The sequence below is a fragment of the Gasterosteus aculeatus genome, chromosome 1 (genome assembly GCF_964276395.1).
Source record: "Gasterosteus aculeatus chromosome 1, fGasAcu3.hap1.1, whole genome shotgun sequence".
Taxonomy (NCBI): Eukaryota; Metazoa; Chordata; class Actinopteri; order Perciformes; family Gasterosteidae; genus Gasterosteus; species Gasterosteus aculeatus.
In genome coordinates, this window is record NC_135688.1 from 11,495,817 (window position 1) to 11,521,128 (window position 25,312).

A 25,312-nucleotide genomic window follows, 5' to 3' on the forward strand; every position below is an offset into this window, starting at 1 on the left:
GGTCGGGAACAGTTGATGTTAATCAATAGCAAAACCACAAGGTATGTCAGTTGTAACTATGACATCATATCTAGAGTAAACACATGTCCGTGCTCATAAAAAAGGTACACCTCTCCCTGGTCCAAGTGCTATGGTTTGCCTCAAAATGTTTCTGACGCAACGTGTTGCTTGATAAGGGCTCACGGCTTTGTTTGGCACTGGCCGTGTTAATTAAGAAATACAACATAATGAAGGGTGCATGCAAGCCTTGTTTATCTGTATTTGCACATGCGTGCCTATTTTTGCAGCAAACTGTTTATTACCTGTGTCACCCCGGGTTCAGCGCAATTAAAATCCAATACGCTCCAGGAATTCACAACCCGCTGGGTTTACTGACAACAAACAGAGATCAAATAGTAACAGAAAACGGGTGAAGGGTTTATTTGAAGAGCTATGGAATGATGGAAAATATGATCACAGGGGTTTCACAGAAGAGCACGTGAGGTTTAAAGGCCACATGAATTGTGTGGGGTGAACGCATGACTCCTATATTTTATCCTCTTATGCGTTGTAGGCTTTTCTTTCTTCTCACAGAAGGGACGACTATGACTGTTGATGTTCATCATTTAACCGCCAACAGAACGCTACTGTGCACATGACCCATTGGAGTTTAATTGTAACAAAGACACATAGCCAGAAGGTATTTACTTAAGCAGAATAAAGTACATTTTACAGGGATGGTAACAGCCTCCGGCTGGATTAAAATTGTTAAATTGGCTTGGGAAGATTCCTTTGCCCAGCGAAGGAATCTTTGAAGAGTGAAATGACCCAGAAGTAGTGTGAGTGGCCGCCGTGATAAGAGCTGTTTGAATTCTCCAAACACTGTGAAACTTCAATGCTTCCTTACTTTGCTCCAGAACAACTGGACCAGTCTTCACCAAAGGAAAGGAGATAATTCCCTCCCAGAGTTTCTTGCGGCAGAAATATTTACATAGTGACGAATCATTCGGCCGTTTACAACATGACCGAAAAACAGGGATCATGTAAGTAACCGTCAACTCATTCATATTGCAACCTTGTGAGTGAAATAATACTTTGAACCTGGTTCTTTATGTCGTCTGCATGTAACAACACATGGACCAAGGCAAGATGTTTCTTTTTAGTCTATCTTCGGAGAAAATGGAGTTTCCTCATGAATTCTCCTAACCATCTGACATTTTCCACAGAGGTCATTGAATAGTGGTTATAGGAATAGACGTTAGGAGTATTGAGTCAAATCTCTGTGTGAGGACCTGTGGACACCAGTAAAGGAACCCGTAATCTCTGCTGATTTGCACGTCAAAGTAGAGCACGTTTAGGTGTCTGTAGTTTAGATTTTATAATCATAGCATCCTATAATGAAGTTAATACTTTGTATAACCATGGATCATTTTTCCAAACATGGCAATAAGGATTTAATGTTGTTCTCCAAACTTAACTGGTTACTTTGAATCTTTAAAATTGTAACGCACTGATCATGAGTCTTTGCAGCACTGACAGTGAAACATCTGCCTCAATCACAACTTTAACAATTCATGTTGTAAGTGATATGATTCTGTTTTATTATAGGCCTATGTACCATGTTTCATTTTTGCTAAAGTGTGTTTCTATGTATCAATCATATGAGTGCTTCCCAAAGTGGAGTCCAAGGACCTTCAGGTGACCATCAGTACTATCTTGCACTTCACCTCAACTTGGTGAAACTTTGCTACTAAGGAAACGGTTGTATTCAGAAATGTTGTCAAAAACAAACCTTACGTTAAAATTACGTTTTTCAATAATTACCATTAGAAAAGACATAAACTCACTATGCTCGTGTCAAGTATCTTCAAACAGGGATTTTGCCGTGTGCCCTTAAATATCCGTGAGGTGCATCGCTTTTGAGAAAGCCGCTCCGTGAGAAACAACTCGTCGCTCCGTCGCGCTCTTCACCTGAACGTGCGCCCGGAGCGCCGCTAACCGGGTCACTCCTAAACGCCGCCCCGACGGAGGAGGCAACGACTCGCAACTTCGGAGGGCTGCTCCACTGCCTCGCTGTATGTCACCGGCCGTATAAATATGCGATCTCGCCCCTGTGGATCAGACACTTGACCAAACGCACCGCGCACGAGTCTGATGGGCCATTTGAGTCCAGCGATCCTCCGCGGGTAGGCAGTTTTGGAGAAGGGTCCATGCGTCAGCGTGGGCTAGTAATATAAAGCCAAAAGAAAGAATAAGGGAGGGTGTTGAGGGTGGGGGACGGCGGGGGGGGTGGGGGGTGGGTGGGAGGCAGGCGAGATCGGTTGTGGATCTTTGTGAAAATCGAGGTTGAAGGAAAAAATAATAATTGTTAAGAGATCGACCCGCACTTGGCACCCGCTTTTTTTTTCTTCTTTTTTTTTCTGATATGATGGATCAGTGGATGTGATGCCCGTTTATATCATCGACCGAAAACACCCCGACACATCTGGTAAGTCGCTCACTCTCCCCGGGCACTTCTTCTTCTATAACGCGGTGCCATCCGCGTGAGTCCGTGTGTGAGCGTACGCGCGCGGCGAGCGCGAGTGCGTTATCTTCGCGTGTCAGCTGAGCGACGCGCGGCAGCAGACACCAGTTGATCATGCCACCCGGTTGGCATTCCGGGCGTGCAACAGGAGATGAGGTTTCTGGCGGGGATCTAACGTTGGTTGCTGCAGCCAATTACTGTTCTCACTGTATTTTTAACACGCGTTGCATTCTGTCGCGGAAAACGTCGCAATCTACCGAATCACAGCTGGGGTTTGGACTTCATCACAGCTAGATCACAGCTCACCTTTGGGCATCAAGTGCCACCAGCAGCCCCCCCTCTCCCCCCATGCACAATGGATTTTAAATTGATTTTGCTCTTGTGTGTGCAGCTGAGCCCAGTGCTGAAAAGCACCTCCGAGAGAAGGTGTTATTTTAAGTTAAAGTAGGTCATATTCCTATTCAAACTCAGTTAAGTGCAGAGATATAGATTGTTAAAAAGTCCCTTTGCACAAGTAGTCTTGCGTGTACTTGTGTGTGTGTGTGTCTGTGTGTACTGACAGACATCAGACAGACAGACATTTTCTCAGGCATCTCAGTGAGTTATGGCTTTCATTTTGAAGGGGTTTGGGAGGTCTCACAAGACACGGGGACTTTTTATGTTTCAGATATGTCATGTCAGGAGAGAGAGTTTTTACACATGCCTTAAATCATCCGATACACATGAAGAAAAGTATAAGTAGTGCCTGCGCCCTGCAACAGGAGCAGTCACATTACAAAGCAATAACAGCTCACCTTACAAATAACTCACACTCATATCAGGCCTTCTTCGCTCATTGAGCAAACATCCTTAGAGGTATCCGTGCCATGGTCATACTAACAGGTTCCTGAATCCACCCGGAAGCCATATTGAGAGCTTACTGGAATTACCTGACTTTAACTGCGCAATTCACATCAAGAGGGCAGAAAGCGTTATGGGAGGGTGACGAGTGCATGTACAGTTAGAGCTCATTTAGATTCATATCTAACATGCCCTCAACTCACTTACAAGATGATTTAGTACCTTTCAGTGTCCAGTGTCCATCTCTGTTTCCACATCCCCCCCCCCCCACCCTCCTTTTTGCACATACCTCTACTGCGTGTTTATGTCCCTTTTGGTGTTCCATGAATTTCGGAGACATTTGTATTTCTCGGCATGGAACTAGTCAGCGATCAGCGCAAATGAACACGACACACAGCCTCTTCAATGCTTACACGCATAAATTGTTTTATTAGAATGGTGGGAGTGCTGTCCCCGTGAAATGTTTGTGTCTGCCCCCTTGATTCAGCCAACCACAGGACAGTTGACAGAAAGTTTGGATTAACGCGCAGCCTCCTATTTTTAGGCATTCATTTTTTGCTCATATTTTTAGTTGCCTTTACGCGGGCCTTTCGCCCGTACAGGGCTGGCGTGGATTTGGGAAAGCAGCCTTTTGGCGTGTGAACAGTAAATGTCAATGACAAGCCTGAGCAGTGACTGTAGTTTTCTTTACGCTGGTCATTGTGTAGTCACAAAGAACAATGACAGGGGGATGTGACACCCAGCAGGCCTGTGGTTATTGCCGTAGGTGACGGTGTGTGTCGGTTTGCCGTGCACTTATTCAAAGGAAGCTAAGAGACTTTGTCCTCAGGCGGCGCTCTCATCTCAGCCAGCACACAGAGAAGACCCTCCCATCTGGACAGATGCCTCATGACACCCGCCTGTAAAACTGCGTGTGTGAGAACTGATGTGTGTGTGTGTGTGCCGTAATTGCACAAGTGTGTGTGTGCGCGTGTGTGTGCCTTCAGTGAAGGATTAAGGATTAATTGCCTTCAAAGATAGACTTAACTGCTTGTTACACAGACTTTGTAAAGTCCTCACTTGGCCCCAGAGAGGAAAACAACAGTGAGGAGCAAAGGGAAGGTCTCGCTTGTTTTCCGTTCTTCAGAAGTGTGTGTTGCTTGTTTTTGTCTGGAGGGTGTGTGCTGAGGGTAAGAACCTGTTCTCGCCTTTTGATCCAATAGAGGTTAAAAAAAACACTGCCTTTGCTTTTTTATTTTGTTAGATAATTTTCTGTTTTTTCACTGCCAGGTGTCTGTTATCTCACTTTCACTCTTTGGGTTTTCCTTTTTTTAGCTTTTGTCTAAAAAGTACAGAGATTGAGCTCAACATTTGAGTTAATATATATTTGAATTGAAAAATAGCATGTTGCAAAAGGAATAACATTAGTATTAAGAAATTCTTAAGTTCATGTTTGGCTCATGTAAAAAAAAAAAAAAAATTGTTTTCATTTTTTCACCAAACACCAATGTTATCAGTGTGAGTTACTCTTCTTTAGTTCTGTTTAGGGCTGCAACCAATGACTGTTTTAATTGTCATTTTGGAGCTGATGGGGGAATCTTCAAATAGCTTGTTTTGTCCGACATACATTCAAGCCCCACTGACAAAATACTCAGTTTACAATTAAATGCACTGGAGAAGCAGCACATTCTCCCAGTTAAGACGCTGCGACCGGAACGTGTTTTCTGCAGCTCTGCGGGTTCTCCCTCTCTCAGGTGAGTTGAAACAGCTGGCAGCTGAAGGAGGACACCTGAAAATGACAGAGACCAACCCCCCCAAGTCAGCCAAGAAGCTCCGCTGGAGCTCCCTGGAGGTCGGCCTCATTACCATTGTCTCCTTGCTCTTCATCGTCATCGTCGCCCTCATCATCCTCTTTGCCACACAGAAGAGTGGTGAGTTTTTCATATGTGAACCCGAATCCTGGATCCTGGATAAACAGACCCATTTCAGAGAAAAGTGTAGTGAACAAAACATTGATGTCATGCAATCAAAAGCCTTTACGTGTGGAGGGTTCAGCTTAGAAGATGTTCTCTTTCATTTTCTTTGTCACCACAATATTTAATAAGCCTTTTACAACTCTGAAGTTCAATTCTAGGTGACTTTGTGGTTAATGGCAAGCAAGAAGGAGCGTGCTTGATAGCAGTATTTTGTTCAGATGAGTAGAAGACACTCGAGCTCTGTGCTTTTAGAGCTAAGTGCAAAAGTACAACCACTGAGCCAGAAAGAAGAATGCAGTGTGCAAAGGTCCTTTTTACACTTTCCTTTCTGTTCTCAGGTATTTTCAAAGAACCACGTCCACCTCAATACATTGAGCTTAATCATAATTTAGGCGTTTGTATATATTACAACAACAAATACATCTAATATCTTTTCAAATGGATCATTTAAAAATGGACACCGAGATATTAAACAAACAGCCCCACCAATCTCTCTACAATATGGGAAACCAATTGAAACTGCTTCTTTCAGATGAAATTCACAATATGATCGCATGTTTTTTCATTTTTAATATCCTGTCTTTGCTACTTCATTAAACCTTTACTGACACCAACCCTTCTTTATGTAACTGAAGATGCATTAATCATTAGTAAATCAACGCTAATAGATATCTGTGATCTGGTACAAGAAAAGCTACTTGTCTAACGAGAACATGGATAGTTAAACCGCTTATTAATAGATCTGCATTTTCATTAATGACAAAAGGAACAACCACAAAGTTCAGCATGTCAAAAACCCGTCAGAAACCACATTAAATCTCATTATACATACAAAATGAGTTGTCATATTTGTGTGTGTGTTTAATCTCGTGATTAATAAATGTGTAACCTGCCTTGTCAGGAAAATGAGAATGTTTAATGACATGTTTGTACCTGTGTGCACTCAACTGTGTGTGCATTCACACGTAACACGTGGCATGTATTCATGCTAAAATATGTCAGCTCAGTGGTGTTTGTGTGTGTGTCATTATTTGTCAGACTGAATTTGATTAACAGCTTAGCACTTTAGTTCCTGAGAGAATGGAAGCCGCACTTAGGAATATAATACAGTAAAAGGCCATGGTGAGAGGGATGTGATGAGCGAGAAGGAGCGTGTGACACGATGAAGGATCAGTGCAAAAACCCCACTGTATAACGCATTTTCTGGCATTTTTTCAACAGGTGAAATCTGCACGTCAGCTGACTGCACGCAGTCTGGTGAGCATTGTGTCCGTTTGTGTTTGTGTTATCTCGTATGTTGTCTTCATTGTCTTATTCTGAGGGCTTTGCTTTCTCTCAGAAGGGGGGCGGTTTGCAAGAAAGTAGATTGCTGCAGAGACCCAGGGAATTTCAGACAAAGAAAAGTCTAAACAAGAGCATACTGACTAGCAGAAACATGTTGCAAAGCTTTGTTGTTCTCAGATCAACAACTTTACAGAAGAAGTTGAGAAACTGGTAATGCGAATCTACAGCTTTTATGCGTACGTTTGTCCAAAACTACAATATTTCAACACATCTAAGCTCATAAAACTCTCAGCGCTCCTTGACCAGATGAGTCCAGTAATGCTGTTCACATTGTTCGTGAAGCAGCAGTTGTTCTTTCATGAATCACACTCCCGAAGTAAACATATATAGTTCTTTCTCTGGTTTCAGACAAATGACCATTTTTGGAAACCAACTTCCCAATATGATCTGATTTGACTGACAGATCTGTCAGCTGCCAAGTTGCATCTCAAAATGTATGTTTGCAAATAGCAGCGTATAAATGTTTTTTTCACTGGTGATAATTGATAATTATAATACTATAATAATAGTATTATAGCAATACAATAGTCATTATTATAATACAATAATAGTAATAATATAATAAATTATAGTTTTGTTAGTTATTTACATTTTCGAAATGTGTTTTGGGGTAAACATTCCTTGGTAAAAGAAGAGCATAATACATTTAGCACATGGCACATTGAAGTGCTCTGTAATCTGCATAGTGTTTGCTGCATTTGCAAATGAGAAAGTTGACTCCACTCTAACATCAGTTGCAGTTGCTTTTAGGAGGATTTTGGTACCTAAGGGAAAGCTTGTTCGCTGACCTTGTGCTTCCAGTGTTTATAGTCAGCCAAGCTAACTGGCAATTGGGGGTAGTTTCATACTGAACCCTTCAAAATAAAACTAAAAGGCATGTTTCCCAACTATTAAATAATAAAATGGTGGACATCTCTGACGTAGAGTCTACAAACGGTCTATGTAGTTGTCCATAAAATTGATGAGAGGACAGTTCACGTGCACACTGGTTCCCAGTGATTGTGTCCTTTTTGTCTTTGCAGCCTCTCGCCTCATTGCGAACATGGATGCCAGCGTGGAGCCGTGTGACAACTTCTACCAGTACGCCTGTGGGGGCTGGATGAAAAAGAACATCATCCCTGAGACCAGCTCCAGATACAGCACCTTTGACATCCTAAGAGACGAGCTGGAGGTCATTCTCAAAGGTCAGAGCCCTTCTCACACGCACGCCCACACAAACAAATCAAGATCCACATTACAGAAAGGCTGTGACACAGACGGGCAGGGGTACTTATTTGTGAGTATTGTTACTGTATTTAGTCCATGATTAAGAGTTTTAAAGCTAGACCAGTAAGTCCTCTTGCATTTGAAGAGGGCAGAAAACAGTTGGATCCCCGTAGATGTCACGGATACCTTGGGAGTTCAACAGAACAGTCATTATCAGTGTGTGTGCGTGTGTTGCTTTCAGGCTGTTTTCTGGGCCGTGAGGAAAACATCCTGATTGCAAGTTTGTATGTGTGTGTTTTTCATGTATTATTCAAGCTTTTAGCGAGCATTCAAGTATTTTTTGTGACTGTTTGGCATGGTAGATTTTGAGTGGGTCAAGTTACACTGTGTACGTGTGAGCGCTAGTGGATTTGTGTGTTTGCGCCATTGGTTCATGCTCACAGACCAGATCGGTGAGAAGGCTGGTAGGGTTTTGAGCAGTGGGTTCAACTGAAACTCTTCTAGTTCCATGAATTTACAATTGCTATGAAAGTGGCCTTCACTAATAAAATGACAGTGCAGATAATACTGCCGGCAAAAGAGAGTGATTTAGAGGGGTGAAAAAGATGGATCCCTAATGGGAAGGAAAAACCTGGGTTTAAAGTACAGCCTGTCTTGTGGACACAGAACATTGAGTTCCACAAGCACGTTATCGCTCTAATCTAGATGGAGAAACACAACATTGTGTCTTGGGACAGGAGTTTGGCCTTCAAGATGAAGCCAAAGCTGTGGGCCAATGGCCCAAATGAGAAATGAATCATATTAAGTCGTTTACAGTGATTGGTCAGAATTGGAGAGCCCTGTTATGATAAAGTTCCAACTATTTTCTTTTGTGTACTGAGGCCTTACATCCTTGATAAACCTTTTTATAGTATCAACATAACATGTGTCAGGGTTAACAAGTGGTGCATAACGGTCAGTATTAAAGTGTATACTATTTCTGTAGAGATCGCTTGGGGTGGAAAAAATGCATCCTCATTACCTAGGAGTGTAATTAAAAAGGGGCGCAAATGAAACTTTCTTCAATCAATTGTTTAAAAATTAGCTTCATTTGATTCAGAGAACACTTTAGATTGCAATTAAAACAAATTATGTTGGTATGCATGTTGCAAAAAAAAAAATCATGTAGGCCACAATGGGAGCAAAATCATGCGTGTTAATTTGTTTATGTATTATACATTACCATCAACTTATAGCCCATCTGTTCTGTTCTGCTTTCATCTCCTCTCGTAAAAATCACATATACAGGCAAAAAAAGAAATAAGCGTTGCTGAAATTGTGATCGTTTTTGGCATTTTGTCATGTGGATATGTACATAATGTACATAACATCCCTCTATTTAAGTGTGTTGCGTCATTTCACACTTCGTTGTATTTGTACTGCGACCAGGCGGATATATCAGAGATCTCAATGTGATATTTGCGAACTCTGAAATACAAATAAAAAATGCACCTCTGCCACAAATGATTGTAACATTGGACAAAGTGCGAAGGTTGATGTTTTAAAATCGTTGACTCAAGTGATCTAAGTTCTGCATTCACTGCAGAAAAGAATGGAGCAGCTAACAAACTGGTCTCAATCATTCAACAGCTTAAAACTCCCCTCCGAACGTTGTTGTGGTGCTCGTTCCTTCAGGGTGTCTGGCTTTGCAGTCAGAGTTGGAATGCCTCTAACTGTACTGTATACACACCTGCTCGGGTTGACTCAGTGAGTTTTGATACGTGTGTGTTTCACGGAGACAAAACCCCCCCGGCATGCTGTGTATCCAGCTTACTCAATACTTCTAGCTAAAGTGTACGTGTACATTCTATTTCCTTGTGTAGCAACGCGACGAACTAGCTGGCAGGATTTCTCTCTTTCTTAATGACTTGCGAGGCCTCAGTACTTTTGACCTCTACTTTGGAGGTTACATCAAACATGCGACCTCTGACCTCGGGGCTGGCTGAAGCCACCTGCTTGGATACCACCGCCCGCTGACAGACAGATCCGCTTTCCTGTCAACAGCTGCAGGGGCCTAGAAACACCTGGATGCAGCGCTGTAGGCTGTGGCGCACGTGTATGAGTATGAATGGCTGCGTAGATTTGTGGTTGCTTGTAAATGCCTCGGATGGTTCTGTGCTGCTGTAAAAGGCCATAAATGATTCATAATCAGCACACTGGAGGGGACCACGGCTTTGTGTGTGCATGTGTACGCACTCGCGTGAGCATGTTTTTCCACCTCCCCGTGTCTGGTGTCGCATACTGTGCAATGATTTACCCAACTGACCGTGAGCATTTTAATTACTGTTACTAGTTTGTGTGGGGAAGGAAATTAAGGACTTACACGGACAATAGAAAGAGGGAAATAAGGGATTCGTTCAAGAGTTTGAGACTGAGGAAGAAAAGTGGAAAGTACTGGTGAGAAACTCTTTATGGGGAGGTGAGGAAGAGCTCCGCAGCCGCAGGATGATATTATAGTGAGAAAAGCTGAGGGTTGGTCACAAAATGAGAACAGCATGTGGAAGTATTCTCCGAGCTAAGCTTTACATTGGGACACACGTCTGCGCGCGAGCCCCTGCGTCTCTCCTGTATTACACAAGGTGTCTTATGTCTCGGGTCTAAATCTGATTGAAAGGAAGAAGGTTCTTGCCAGAGGCCTGGCACAGAGGAGCCAGCTTACGCTTCCTGTTGAATTTGGTTCAGGCATCGATGCATGCCTGTGAGGCGGTCGTGACGATAAGATAAGTGTTCAGATGTGAGCTGTGCAGCTAACAGTCAGAGACGAAATGTCTGTGCTTTTCATGTGAAAACAATAACTGAAATAGAACTTTCATCAAACAATGCAGACTACAATAGGATTTTCTCACAATAAATGGTTTGTTCACATGACCTTCAAAATTCCAGGCAGAACAATTGCACAACACCGTTAAGGCTGCATTTTCATGGACATATCAAATAAGGATAGGAGCCCAGATCTTTGTGGCCAAGTTAAATAATATGACTATTGATGCAGCAATTTTTTTCCAACAAAAGAAAAATTGAAAAACATACCCTAAATTAAATATGGGTTGTTTCCAGGAAGGATAATAGGAAAGAGCACGGACCTCTAATCAGAGTAAAGATCAGGCATTTTAGTTGTTTCGCATCCAAACCATCATCTACAGTAAGAATCGCTAAGGGGAAATACCTTAACTGAAAACATGCTACTGAGACAAAGGCATTATTGGTATACAGTGTATAGTAGATGAGGAGCGACCCAAAATCTTGGTATGGTTTGTGCGGAGATCTTATGTATCTGCAACAGGACACTATCGAGAAGGAAAACTGTTTCTGGGAACCGGTGTAATGATGTTAGCTGACACCATAGTTGCAAGCAAAGTAGGACTGAACTAGTAAGTTCCCATTTAATAAGAAATATGTCTAAATGTATATGCATTTATAGGAAAATATTTTTTCACACAGAACAGCTCTGCTGTTGCAGATCATTTAAGGCTCCTGCATGGAACATACGGAAGTGTATGCTTTGCGTGATCAATTAGAGGCAGAGAATACACGGCAAGTGAATGCCATGTGTCACTAGAGGTCAAGGAGGAAATGACGATGCAGAGAGAAGGAAATCAAATATACCTTACGTTGCAAACAAACATAAAGTGGCACAAAACTCGTTCTCAAATAAATCCGAACACATACACACGAGCGAGAGAGAGAGAGAGAGAGAGAGAGAGAGAGACAGAGGTTAAGCCTCTGCTGTGGTTAAACATCAGCACCAGGCAGTCAGTAATCCAATCATTCACGCATGATCTGTGCCCTTTTGCAGGAAGCGCCCTGTGAAGGGTCTCTATCTCAGAACTTCATTAAGAATAAATGAGCACATAAATAGTGCAAGCATGTTAATGAGAAAATAGAAGGATTAGAAAAAAAGGATAGAAAGAGGCATAAGTAAAAAATCAGGGCAATATAATGAGTGACAAGAAGACGTAAGGGACTGAAATGTCTCAAAGCACTTAGCACATACAAATATTTGAAAAGTATTACAAATTACATTTGGAATATCCTGGGACTGCTAAATTAAATTAGACTATTTCATAAATTATGCAACAACTAGAGGTGTTGTGAAGACAAAATCATCTGATGTGACATTAAATGAAATCACTAAACCTTGTTTTATTTTGTTTTTTATCCCACTGTCTTTATTATGATCGGGGTTGTCATAACTTTATGTTTTGATCCAGCCTCACTGTGACATGAGTCATGGACCCAGGGGACAGTTGGCTGCGTGACTCCGTATCCATCGTCTTCCCCGTATTGATCTTGGCATTGCAGTGAGATGTGCTGTTGGATGGTGTATATCAGTTGATCCTGATGCAACACTGATAAGAGTTTGCTTTGCACAGAAGAACTGAAACCATGAGTTGTGCGGTTTAGTAAAAGCCAAAATGTTGTCGTACTTCTAGTACTGATATGTATGTTCATAATCTTTAGGAATACTCTTATCGTCAAAGGTAATGACACCAAAACAAAATCTCTCTCAACATTTCACGAGTTTGTTTAACCTGAGCAGTATGATCTGGTCACCATGTTATGGGTGATATGTGCTGGAGTAATTATTAGTTGGGGCCAGTAACCCAAAGCATGTATTAAGTTGCAAGGCAAGAAATAGTTCAGCACATATCCCCCCATAAAACAACAAAACGTTGTTCCATGAATTTACATGCTAGTGGCCTTCGCTATTAAAATGTCAGTGCTGATAAACTGCCGGCACAAGAGAGTGATTTAGTAAAAAAAAAGACAACAAAATAAACAACAAAATGTTGTTTTATGTGTTTTGGTTTCTGCACCAAAAAATCATGAGGTGCCATGTGAGCTTTATGGGTTGTTGAAGGTTGTCTAAGCAAAGGAGCGGCTGGATTGTTATGTACTAATAGAACATTCTATGGGTACAGGCATGGCCCCATAAGAGCCTTTGCTAGTGGGTCCACCACAGTGTGTCACGTATATAAAATGCACACATATATTTAAATGCTGTGTCTCCCAATGTAGATCAGCACGTTCAGAACCAGAGGAGGCCACAGCTTAGAGGCTTATGCCTGTATCTGTGGTCTGCGTCCTCCATATGTCTACCACACGTGCCTTTGAAGGATTGTAATAAATAGGCGTAAATCATTTTGGCACATTTTATTGAAAAGGTGGCAGGATTAGTTCCAGGCAGGTTTGCTTTGACCTTCTCGTGATTGGGTCACAGCTTGTCTGACAAGCTGAAAGCCAAATGTAAATTTACCGTAATCCACGTTTTTGTATTCTTTATCAAAAGCCACAATAACGGATTTGTGCACGGTACGGAAGCACAGATCGTTTGCCCAGCTTTAAATGGCAAGTCTACGTGGTCGGTATCAAGTGAGAGCTTTGTGAATGCAGCAGTGGCGGCTGGTCCATAGAGGGCAACGGGACATGGCCCGACCATGAGCGACCAAAAAATATTTTTTGTTGTTTATTATATGAAAAATACATTATACAAATAGTAAATATTTGTGTGTTTGAAATATGGATTATATACCCGCTAATATTTGTAAATTAAGAATATATGCTTATAGTTAAAGTTAATGAGTGGCATTATAATTTCAGCGTCCTAAAATACATTGAGATTTGGGGCGAGCCCTTCGCCGCCCTACGCTGCGCTCTCGTCAGGGCGTCTCGCTACGCGCACTATATAAAACCATTTCCATTTATTTTCTATTTCATGCCTATCATTATGCATTTTTAGTTGTATATTTAATAACTTTATTTCCAACAAAGTTAAAAACTTAGATTCTAGATTTTATTAAGGTAAATGGTTGGCTAAGTTATCTAAGTTAAGGTAAGTAAGAGCCAAATTACTGACCTTGAATAAATGTAACGTTAATATAACTTAAAAACAATACCTTGTCTTTCTACACAAAACATTTTCATACACCAAGGTGGTTTTGGGTAAATGCAAAATTACCGTGTGGGCGGAATCTCAATGATGATTTGATGCTGCTGAAAAGCGTCAACGTCCTCAGGGAATGATTCATTTTACAGCTAAAATAAGCCACGTTGTGCCTTGGTTTAGTGCAGGAAAAGTGTATTGTTGGTTCAACTCTCCTCCCACTCAGATGAGTAAAACTACACACTTATCACTCATTTTGATGAGCTGTCTACCGCGAAACTCCAGCCTGAGGCGGAGCCAATGGGGTTCATGCCCACAACAGGTGTTGAAGAGGCAGTGAACAAAATAAAGCAAGCAATGGTGTTTTCAAATGGGCTTTTACTGCCGCACCGTCAGGGTAGCTGCTCCCTGGTTTTGCTCCAGCTTCATTTTCTTTGCTATGACATCCCTGCTCTGAGGTCACTGACCTCGCCTCGGTTACATTCTAGGAATTCATTTCATAGCAACCGGGGATTAAAATAGGCATTGCATATTGCAATTTGTGGTCGATCTGACAGTGTTGACCTCCACAACAAAGGATCTAAATAATCAAACCTACTCAAATGCTAATTTCAATCGCTCTGCAACCAATTCCTTAATAATTAAGTCAGTTCTTCAACGCAATTGTTGTCATTTCACAATAAAATGTTGCGTGGAATCAAATCTTTTTAACCTCCCTGTGAGAAACTCTGTCTTTAAATGTCTTTAAGCATTTATTGAACATTTATTGACATTTTGAATAATTCAGCTGAATCGGTAGCGCTCTTTTCTCAGGAATAGTTTCATACAACTCAAACACAACTCAAAAGTTTAACGAGAGGAAAAGTATATATTCACGTTATCTTGTCTCCCCAGGGTGAGATCCGGAAGGCATGCAGCAGTCAACATAAAATACCTTTGTAATAAGAACATTTATTGTTTGGGTTTGGTGAGTTTAATTGGCCTCGCAATGCCAGTTGTATCTAAAAAGTACAACATGATAAATCTCCTCAACCTAAATGAGGAAAAGATCATGCACCTGAGGTCCTCACGCCCCTCTTTGGTTAATGTTCCGATTCACCCTCATTCTGTCTTTGTCTTTATTTCATTCCTTCTTGCTTGCTCTGTTTCTCCTCTCTATTTGTAGGTGTCCTTGAAAAAACAGTGGACGGTGAAGGGGCTGCTCTCACCAAAGCCAAGACCCTTTATAAGTCCTGCACCAATGAGAGTGAGTTCAAAACAGACTTTTCATTTTCATCTTCTACTGTCAAAAAAACATTTTTCAGACAATTATTGAAGGTTCTGTGTCTCATTCCATTCATTGCAATATGTAACTAGAATTCAATCAATTATCAATTGATCAATTATTAGTTTTAGAATAATTATTGCATTTCAGTTTTATCGCATATGCAAATAAATACTTTCTTCAAAAACCTTTAGCTTTGAGGTGACATCCATGAACCCATCAAATGCCATGAATTTAAACATGTTAATAACGTTTGATAATAGGTACAATATATGGATGTGATTTATTTTCTTATTACTAAATTTTGATTTTCATAAAATAAATGTATCCATTATTAAAAACATACTTTTGCTTGTTTGTATCCACCTTTCATGTAAGGTTTAATCGAGCTCAGAGGAGGGGCTCCTTTGCTCAATATGCTGTCTTCTGTGTTTGAGTGGCCCATTGCTGTTGACAACTGGGAGACAGACTATGGTGCAGTATTGCTTTCAAATTTCACACACCGCTGGTTGTATACGTACAGAAAACGCTTTTTTTCTCACGCTTCCTTCCTTCTCCATCGCTCAGGCTCAACATGGACGTTGGAAGACGTCTTGGCCAAGCTCAATGAGAAATACGGAACTCAACTCTTGGTTAACTTTTTTATCAGCACCGATGACAGGAACTCCAATTCATACATCATTCATGTAAGTGTGAAACTGGAGCGGAAAGCCCTCCCCTCTTTCACTCTCTATTGTATATAGACCCACAACCATAAACACACTAACACGAACCAGTTCATTCGGATCCCATGTTTCTATATAGATACATATGTTTTCTTGTCTTCCTCTTTGCCAGTTTGACCAGCAGACGAACCTTGGCCTCTTGTCCAGAGACTTCTACTCTTGCACCGGACCTTATGCAGAGGTAGGGTAATTGTGTACAAACATGCACATGCACACTTTTGGTAATACAACTAAGGGTTTTTACTTAAGGAGGAACGATAATAAAATTGAAACATGTCCATTTGGGCCCGTGGCATTGAGTAGAGGTGGTCCCCAGGTAAACCTGATGCCCCAAAAATCAGTTGAAACATCAGTACCTGACATAAGTTTGTGATTATTTTTCTTCGCTTCCATGCATATATAAGCAGGTGTGTATGGATAAACACAAATGTGCTCTGAGGCAGTAGGTGACGATTGAAATCAAATAGGCAAGACCAAAGATATTTTGTTAGTGTCTCAATCCAGACCAGATGTGCACGATTGGAGGAAACGACCCTCAGCTCTGGTTTTACTTTACAATTTCCATGGGCTCTCCGGTTATTGGTTGAATTCAAACTTGTGACCTCCTTTTTTCTTCCTGCTACAATAAATTACAGATAAGATCATTGTGAATGACTGTGTGTTTGACAGGCATGTCGGGCATATGAGCAGTTCATGATTGACCTGGCAAAGCTGATCCGCTCGGACCGGGGATTGGCCATCAACGAAACGCGTATCAAAGATGAAGTGAGACGAGTAATGGACCTGGAGACGGACATCGCCAATGTAAGCCTCTTTCTTAACTTCACACAACAGCAGGGTTTTGAGTGCCAATGACTTCTGACAGAAGGACCTTCCAGTCCTTCGTTGGTTACCCAATGTCTCCCCTGCATGTTTTTGTGGCTCTAGTCTAGAGCGTCTGCTGAGCAAAACTAGGCCGATGACCGGCTTAATGCCTACACATCAACTTCTTTCAGAGACCGACACGTTTCCACACTCGGGACGTTTGTCACGCTGTGCCGGTTTCTGTGTTGCTCTCTCTGCCGCGCTCCGCTTCCCCTCAGCTCGGCTGCTGGCTTTTACGAGGTCCTCGCACCGCTCGTGCCCTGACATTTACAGACCCGAGTCCTCATGGGACTCCAAATATGTTTGTTGTTGCTGGATCACGCTGCAATGATACGTGTGTCAGAAAACCGGGGAGAGTTATGTTGTGGCAACATTCTAGATTTTTTACTCCCTCTTAGGCGACTGATACTCCAGAGGACCGCAACAACCCGGTGTTGCTTTACAACAAGATGGAGCTGGGTGATCTGAACGCCAACTTCACCCTTGAGGTTGACTCCAAGGTAAAAAGAGACTCTTCTCTGTCAGAAGTTGCTATTTGTTTGAATCCTCTCGTCCTAACGCTGTTTTTTTTCCTGTTTGTCTGTGCTTTTGAACTTGAAGGTATTTAATTGGAGTTACTTTACAGCTAAGATAATGGATACAGTCAACATCAGCGTCCCGGACACGGAGAAGGTCATAAACTACTCCCCCAATTATTACAGACGACTCAACCTCATCATTGGCAAATACACCAAGAGGTGTGTGTGTGTTTGTACAAGTCTATATTTGTGTGTGTGTGTGTGTGTGTTTGACAGCCTGATTGTGGGGGAGGGAGTGCACTGCAAGTAAAAATGTCACATTACTGATATATGAAGCTTTCCGAGAGTAAAACCCTTTCTTCTACAATACTCTCCTTGCAGGGATTTGCAGAACTACCTAGTGTGGCGTTTTGCTATGAACATGGTGATCGGCCTGAGTAGAAGTTACAGAGACACCAGGAAAGCCTTCCGCAAGGTACACTACCACTTCATCTACCTGTCTCTGTAAACAAATGTATCTCCGTGACGATCTATTCGGTAGTCAAGCTACTTCAATCCGGATCATTGTTTTGTGGACATTCCCATCCCTGGAGCAACATATACAGTATCCTTTAGGCTCTCATAAGCACTAAACGTCCACTGCATTCATATTTTTGATGAAATGTTCCTTCTATCCTGTTTCTTACAGTACTGTAGTGTAATGGCAGTGCTACATGAAGGTGCAGATAAAGAATGGTCACCACCTTTCTAATTGATAGGTGCATTGTAACCTTCCCGGCAGGCTTTGTCCGGTACGACGTCAGAGGCGGCGGTGTGGCGACAGTGCGCAATTTACGTCAACAACAACATGGAGAATGCTGTGGGACGACTGTATGTGAAGGAGGCTTTCTCTGAAAAGAGCAAGGAACTGGTCAGTAGGTGGAGGACTATGCTTTAATGAAATACTTATTATAGTATTAAATTATTCGGTTACATATAATGCCAAACAAAAAGCTATAATAGTTATTTGTTAGACAGAGAGGATTACGTGTAATGCATTATTGAATGTTGTGTTCTGTTTATTGACACTTGGAACTGCTATTAAGTCAAAAAAATGAATCAGCGGTTCATTCAGTTTTTGCTGTACGCAGTAATCAAGTATGATTTTTTGATGTTGCATGTGCTTTTCTGTCTTACACTTTTGTCCCATTTGAGTCATGTGTCCCCAGCTCAGTTTATAATTGTCTGTTTCCACCCACTGAAAGCAGCCAAAGTATCCTTGCAAATGTCTCCAGCTTTAACAATATATTTTTTTCCTAAAGATGAAACTCTTTTGAATATTAAAGTACATAGCGATTGCCACCCATCAAATTTACACTGCACATTTTACTGTTTTATTTGGACTAAATCACAATGGCAATGGCAGCGGACTATTGCCCATAATGGAAGATGATTCCAAACTATCATACTACATTCAGATTTAGTATTCTTTTCATTGCATTATAAATGCTGCATTTGAGCACTTTAATTTGTCTGTCAGCTCATTGCGGTCTCAGAGAGCAACTTCGAGGGATCTGGAAGCTCAACCTTACGCGTCACTGCAGTTTTTATTTGGCTTTATTCCTTTAACTGCCGAAACTTTTTTCGTGAATTTATTTCTAATTTTGTTTTCATTTGGATTGTGGTCAAGATGGGGCCGTGGTTCAGTTCATGGTGGGGACAGCATTATGCCACCACAGTGGCGTCCGTCAGTCTGTCTCTCAGTATGTAGGCGCATTCTTGTATATACTGTAACTCAATAGCTGTACATTATATAAACATGAAACTTGCACCGCGGCTTCCCTCTGAAAAAGTATCTTAGTACGTTTATTTTGGGGCGCCTCAATGTGTGAATTTGTATATGAACTAGAAGATTTTAATATTGCTTGAAAAATTAAGCTAATGCTGCTCTTGATAATTTCTTTAAAACAAAAAGTAAACCCTAAACTGCTGGATGTATCTCCACTGTTAAGGTACATTAAATTATGTTCTCATTTTGTTTCAATTTCTATCTTAGAAAATATGAAAAAGTTGAGTCTCAAATCAGGAGAAATGTCTCATTGTTTTCTTCGGTCCTAATGCCATTAGATGGAATCCCTCCACCATTAATAATAGACTTCTACACGAAGGGAGTCTAACCCTAAATATGATGATCAAAGATATTCGGGAAGTGTTCATTAGTAACCTTGATGACCTGAGCTGGATGGATGCAAAGACCAAGAGAGCGGCTGAGGAGAAGGTATTGGTTATAATGAACTGTCCATTCTAATATATTGTACTTTATTTCATATGTGATGAGTACGATGTTTGCTTATCAAACTGTCTCCTCTACTTTCCTGTAGGCTCGAGCTATTCGGGAGCGTATTGGCTATTCTGACAACATCACCGACGATGAATATCTTAACAAAGAGTACAAAGATGTGAGTGTGTGAGAAGACGTGATTGTGATTTTTTTTTGCTTTTTTCACGGAATTAGTGTAACAGAATAGGGAGCGGCTCCATCGTAGCTGCGAATCAGCTCTGTGAAAACATCTCAGTATATTCTTGGCTTTTATGAGTTTTGCTGGAGAACATATGACCAAGTGTTGATAGCTCTCATCAAGACTAATCGTCCCGTTTCTCTGGCTGTGTGTTGGTTCTAGCTGGACTACAGTGCGGAGGAGTACTTTGAAAACATCCTAAAGAACCTGGAGTATGTGCAGAAAAAACGCCTGCGGAACCTCAGAGTCAAAGTCAACAAGGAGGAGTAAGATTTAATTGACGATCTGGGAGCAGGATGAACTTGTTGCTCTGTAAACAGCCGTATAAAGGTTGTGTAGTCATTTAAATAGCCAATATTAGGTGTCTTTCCTTAAAAACAAATGACTTATTAGCTTACGGTGCTTGTGGTAGAATACACCACCTTGCATTTAGCTTGGTGCTTTCTCCCACACTAACTCCTACTCATGCAGTTCAGCCTTCGTCCGAGCCCAGCGGCTATGCTAATATTAGCTCGCTCTTACGAGGGTAATTCTGATATCAAACGTGAATCACGCTGAACTATAGTATATTTACCATTCTTTAAATCCCATCGTCTCTGTCTTCTGTAGGTGGGTAACTGGAGCTGCTGTTGTCAACGCCTTCTACTCATCCAGCAAAAACCAAATAGGTATTTTCACCTGTGCACACGCAAACATTTTGTAAAGTTCTGTGGAGAAAACCCTATTTTGTTGTTCCCTGGTGTCAGTTTTCCCAGCAGGTATCCTCCAGCCGCCTTTTTTCAGCAAAGGCCAGGCTAAATCTCTCAACTATGGGGGCATCGGCATGGTGATTGGTCACGAGATTACACACGGCTTTGATGACAATGGTATGGTTTTCAACAGTCTTGCTCTCAGTTTCTCCCACAGGCAGTTTTGGCAAAGTATAATACTTTTATAATACTGGTACCACGGAAATCAATCAATCCTTTCAATGGCCATTTCTTGTCGCCTCAGATCATTTTCCAATGCTTTTTTTTTCATTGGGTTATGTTCGGTTATTATGTTCAAATGTCAAGATTATTTTAGGATGACATCCATAACTGCAAGCCACCCAGAAATCTAAGGGCAATGGTGGTTGGGCTTAGAGAAGTGTCCCAATCGCAACGTCAAAAAGCCATCGTTTTATGCTCATGGCTTTTTCTCCTTAGGTCGTAACTATGATAAGGACGGTGACCTGAAGGACTGGTGGACACCAGAATCCACTAACAGGTTCCTGGACCTGTCAAAGTGCATTGTCAATCAGTATGGAAACTTCTCCTGGGACCTGGCCAATGGACTACATGTACGTCTTCATAGAAAAAACCTCTCTCCTCCTCTTTCCACAAGTTTTCATAAAAAATAGATTTACTCATAAGTATCCTATAACCCTCCAAATCCTACCCCAAGTTTTTGCAGACTCATCTCTTCTCGGCTTCACGCACCTTTAATATTCTGTGTTGACATATTAATCCCTCTCATTTTCTTCCTTGGTCATATTGCGCTGAACAATGCCCCATTCATCCCCTTTAACAATGATTTCTTGTTGCCCCCAAAAAAACGATATCTATGATTTGCTGACATAACCCTCCTCCTGTCTCCACTCCAGTTAAATGGTAACAACACCCTCGGGGAAAACATTGCGGACAATGGAGGGATACGGCAGGCATATCAGGTATTGAGCATGAAAACAAGTGAACTTGGTTTTTGGCCTTGTTTAGTTGACAGAGGATGTGAATAATTATTTGGTTTGTTTTTGTCATCTGCTTGCTAACATTTATAATATAGGTAATTTTGCCTGGTCACTGACAGGCTCATTATCTATTTTAGACACTACAATGAAGATCATGGTGTTGCTGTTGATTTCATCAGCTTTTTAACGAAAGCAAACAGAGAACGGGCATTCACTGATCAATATCTTGAGATAATAAACATTTATTAATTTAAACTATTGTCCAATATTGTCCATTTGAGGCAAAGTGGAAATTTAATTTAATTTGTGAATCACAGGATTTTACTGGCAAGGTACCAGTGTTTTATCATCACAGTTTCACACTTGCTTTCTATTTTAAAAAGTGACACAAACTAGCACACACATACTAATTTAAACAGTGGATCTGATTCCGCAAAAACTTTCAGTTTATAGCAATGCACCAATGGCAAATATTTTTTGGCACACAAACAATTCACCCAACAGCCAATCATGTAAATTCTATAATAAGTCGATATTAATGGAAATACAATGATTTGGTGCAGACTACAAATACCAACCAAAATTGTAAAAAGTTGTTTAAGATGTTTCATATTAACCCTGCAGGCCTATAGGAACTATGTGAAGGTGCACGGAGATGAGCCATCACTGCCTGGCATTGACCTCTCCCACAATCAACTCTTCTTCCTAAACTTTGCTCAGGTAGTTTATGACTAAATGGTTGCATTTATTGATCACTGATTGATTTGCTTGATGACTGAAGGATATATAAGATTGGAGACAATGCGGTATATTGTAAGTTATATTGTCCAGATGAGGTTGATCCTAATCTCTGTTATTTCAGGTGTGGTGTGGAACACATCGACCAGAGCAGGCTGTAAATTCCGCTAAAGTAGATATACACAGTCCAGGGATATTCAGGTAAATTAACACATGTAGCACATCTTTTAAACCCTGATAAAGCAACATGACATTTCAAACACAAGCTACCTTAAAAAACAGCAACTTAAACCCTTCACCAACAACCAACAACCAACCCCCCTGTGTGTCTTACAGAGTTCTCGGCTCCCTCCAGAATTTCCCAGAATTTGCCAGAGCGTTCAACTGCAACAAGAGCAGCCCCATGGTGCCTGACAACATTTGCCGTGTGTGGTGATCCACAGACCTCTGAGACGGGGACAGTTCTGACATTGTTGTTCCTGTCCCACTGTATGCCCCCCCCCTCCCCACACCTGACTGTTGCAGCACTCGTAGGGGCCACGGGGAAGTGCAAGCTTCCCTCAGCTCTTTACTGATTGGAACAGGACTGGTGGACTGACACTGCAGTATGCACTTCCTGTGAGGAAAGCAGTGGACTGTAGCCTCATGGACGGGTTGCGAGCGCTGTCTCTCCTACTCTGATACTGTAGTTCATTCAATCAGCCTGATTCTTCTGCTACTCACTGGATTCGTTTTTCTCTTCTCCATTTTTGCCTTGTTTTACTCATCGTTTGCAACTCTGCCAATGTGAGTGTGAGTGTCTTTAAGTCAAAATACTGTACTTGTCGAGAGAGGGGCGGACAGAAGATGTGCTTAAATCCACTGGCACATGAATACACCCCCCCTGCCCATCCACACACGTACACATCTACCACTGTAATGTATGTGGGACTAAGCTGTAGGCCTCACATGAATCCTCAGCTGGTTTCAGCCTTCATCTACACGCTGATGCCCTCTGCATTGCGTCTGTTGTGTAATCCTTGTTAATAAGTGTAACCAGAATAGACCAATTATTATAATTAATCTGAATTTGCTGAATAGACCAGTGAGTATACAACCCTAATCATATATTAAACAATACTGGACTATATTTAATGATAGTGACTTTACTGCAGCTGAAAGGCGGCTGCTGTTCATTAACAGTATGTCATATAAAACCAAATTTGATATTTTTACCTTTAAGATAATAGGTGGTCATGAATCATTGAGCTGACAATCGACACCGGACCCTTTTTCCTGTCTTAATGTACTTTCCAGTATTTCTAAGTCACTATGATCACTGCCAACGTGTATGCTCTACATGCCACAGTCTGCAGATGGTCAGCCACTGTCCATACTTTCTATCATGATCATAATCACTATAATTGCAATCAAACAAACCAAAATAATGTTAATTGGTTAGGTTTGGATGGAGATAGATTTGCTCTTACTTTTGGACGGAGACAAGCCAGTCGTGGCCCATGTTTCCAGGCCTTATGCTAAGCTATCCATCTGGTTGTAACTATTTATAAGAAAGATAACTGGTATTGATATTCTTAACTTAAACTTGGCAAAAACTATGTTAAAAAGTGTAGCAACATCTCAGTTTGATTTTGAGAATTGTGTGATTCTTCAAGACATTAAAGCAAAAGTCAATTGACAGACAACTAGATAATGAATGTTCCGAGGGGTTTATCTACTTTAAACCGCGGACTGAGTCTTTCCTGGAACCTAATGGATTTTAAAACATTGCATGCATTTTTGCCCCACGTTGAATTATGTTAGTGGATCACAGTTTAGCATTCGTGGTTTTGTGGAGCTTTATTGTCCAATATTATCTAAGCCTTTGCCTTTTCTATTGCAACTAGTGAATTATGTGCCATGATCATGTGGACCACTTCTTCAGACAGTATACGATACCCTCCATGTTCAGCCTTGTGATGTTTCCACGTGTTTGTTCCTCTCATTCTATGTGCAAGCTTACTTCTGTAGGCTTTCTGCCTCTCTCTCGCTCTGTCAGACTCCACCTGTAGAAGGACAGATACACCTCAGTTGCCTGTATTTAGATACTTTATAATAATGACTGATAATCATCTTGAGGAACATTTTTTTCTGTCAAAATAAATATTTAAATAACACACTGAGGCAGCAGGTCCTGGTTGTGTGTATGTGTGGTTTAAGCATCTGAATCGGTCGTCTACATAGCTTTTATTTATATATTTTATACAAATCCATGTTGAGAAACATTCATTTGAATCAGACTTAAAATAGTCACCTTATATGCACCATACCTGCTTGTGATAAAAAGGTTAAACCGACTATGATGAACACGATGCAAACAAATTAATGTGCAATATCCTCTGTTACGGCAAAGCATTTATTCTGGCACAACAAAGTCAGGGATGTACAGGGAGGAAGAAAAAAAGATGTGCCAAAGATAATTCTTACGGGATATAGGAAATAAGACCAAACTTTGAGGCAGATGGACGAGTGCAGGACGGGCCAAAACCAACACACTTGTGCAACTACACTTAAGTTAAGTTAAAAAGTTTTTTTAAAGTCAAATAGAGTCAAATAAACCGGTGACAGGACAACAACAGAGTGCAATTCTTAAACATTTGCTAAATGTTAGTCATGTGATCCTTCATTCAGTTTCGGGTAACTATAAAATCAAGCATGTGTTATTCTGTGACTTTCTCAGATCATTCAGGTATTGATTTCAGCTGAATATCAGTTGCGGCCGCTTATTTTCGTCCTGGCGGACGTTTTTACCCTCGGTGGCTGGAACAACTTTGATAACTGAAGGTTCACACCACCCACTCTCCTCGTGCTCTCACCCTCCTTTTCATTAGCAGCGAAGCTTGCTAACATCACAGCTAACATTACAACACCTCAGCATGTTCCTGGGAGGCAGAACAGAGTGTTTTGCACTTTGTACACCATAGGCAGCTGAGGCTTTGCCCTGAAGTAACACAGAGCGTGGAGGAACTTAATACCTTTTGATTTCAATAAAAATAAGAAACATGACTTGACAAAAATGACATTTGTCAGGGAAAATCCTCATTAACACCACGTCACCTAATACTTTGGAAGTCACCCTGGCTTACTTTTGTTTTTACTGTCATTAGAGAGTCCTGCTCCCCTCTGTTGCCCTCTGGTCGTAAAACCACTTTACGTGCCCTTTGGGTGACTCTAGCAGTGGGTCCAG

General features: G+C 41.3%; 1 protein-coding gene across 1 annotated transcript; it reads left to right on the forward strand.

The window, feature by feature from the left end:
* Positions 1-2,104: 2,104 nt before the first annotated feature.
* Positions 2,105-24,242, forward strand: LOC120820344 (neprilysin). The gene is made up of 23 exons (XM_078098352.1): positions 2,105-2,467; positions 5,077-5,253; positions 6,520-6,555; positions 7,665-7,826; positions 14,937-15,017; positions 15,414-15,509; positions 15,603-15,721; positions 15,873-15,941; positions 16,430-16,564; positions 17,023-17,124; positions 17,225-17,361; positions 17,524-17,617; positions 17,924-18,056; positions 19,290-19,399; positions 19,503-19,580; positions 19,803-19,906; positions 20,250-20,308; positions 20,387-20,506; positions 20,828-20,961; positions 21,265-21,330; positions 21,973-22,068; positions 22,211-22,287; positions 22,423-24,242. The coding sequence occupies exons 1-23, from the start codon at positions 2,425-2,427 to the stop codon at positions 22,520-22,522; spliced, it is 2,328 nt and encodes a 775-aa protein (XP_077954478.1). The 5' UTR covers positions 2,105-2,424; the 3' UTR covers positions 22,523-24,242.
* The last annotated feature ends 1,070 nt before the right edge of the window (positions 24,243-25,312 follow it).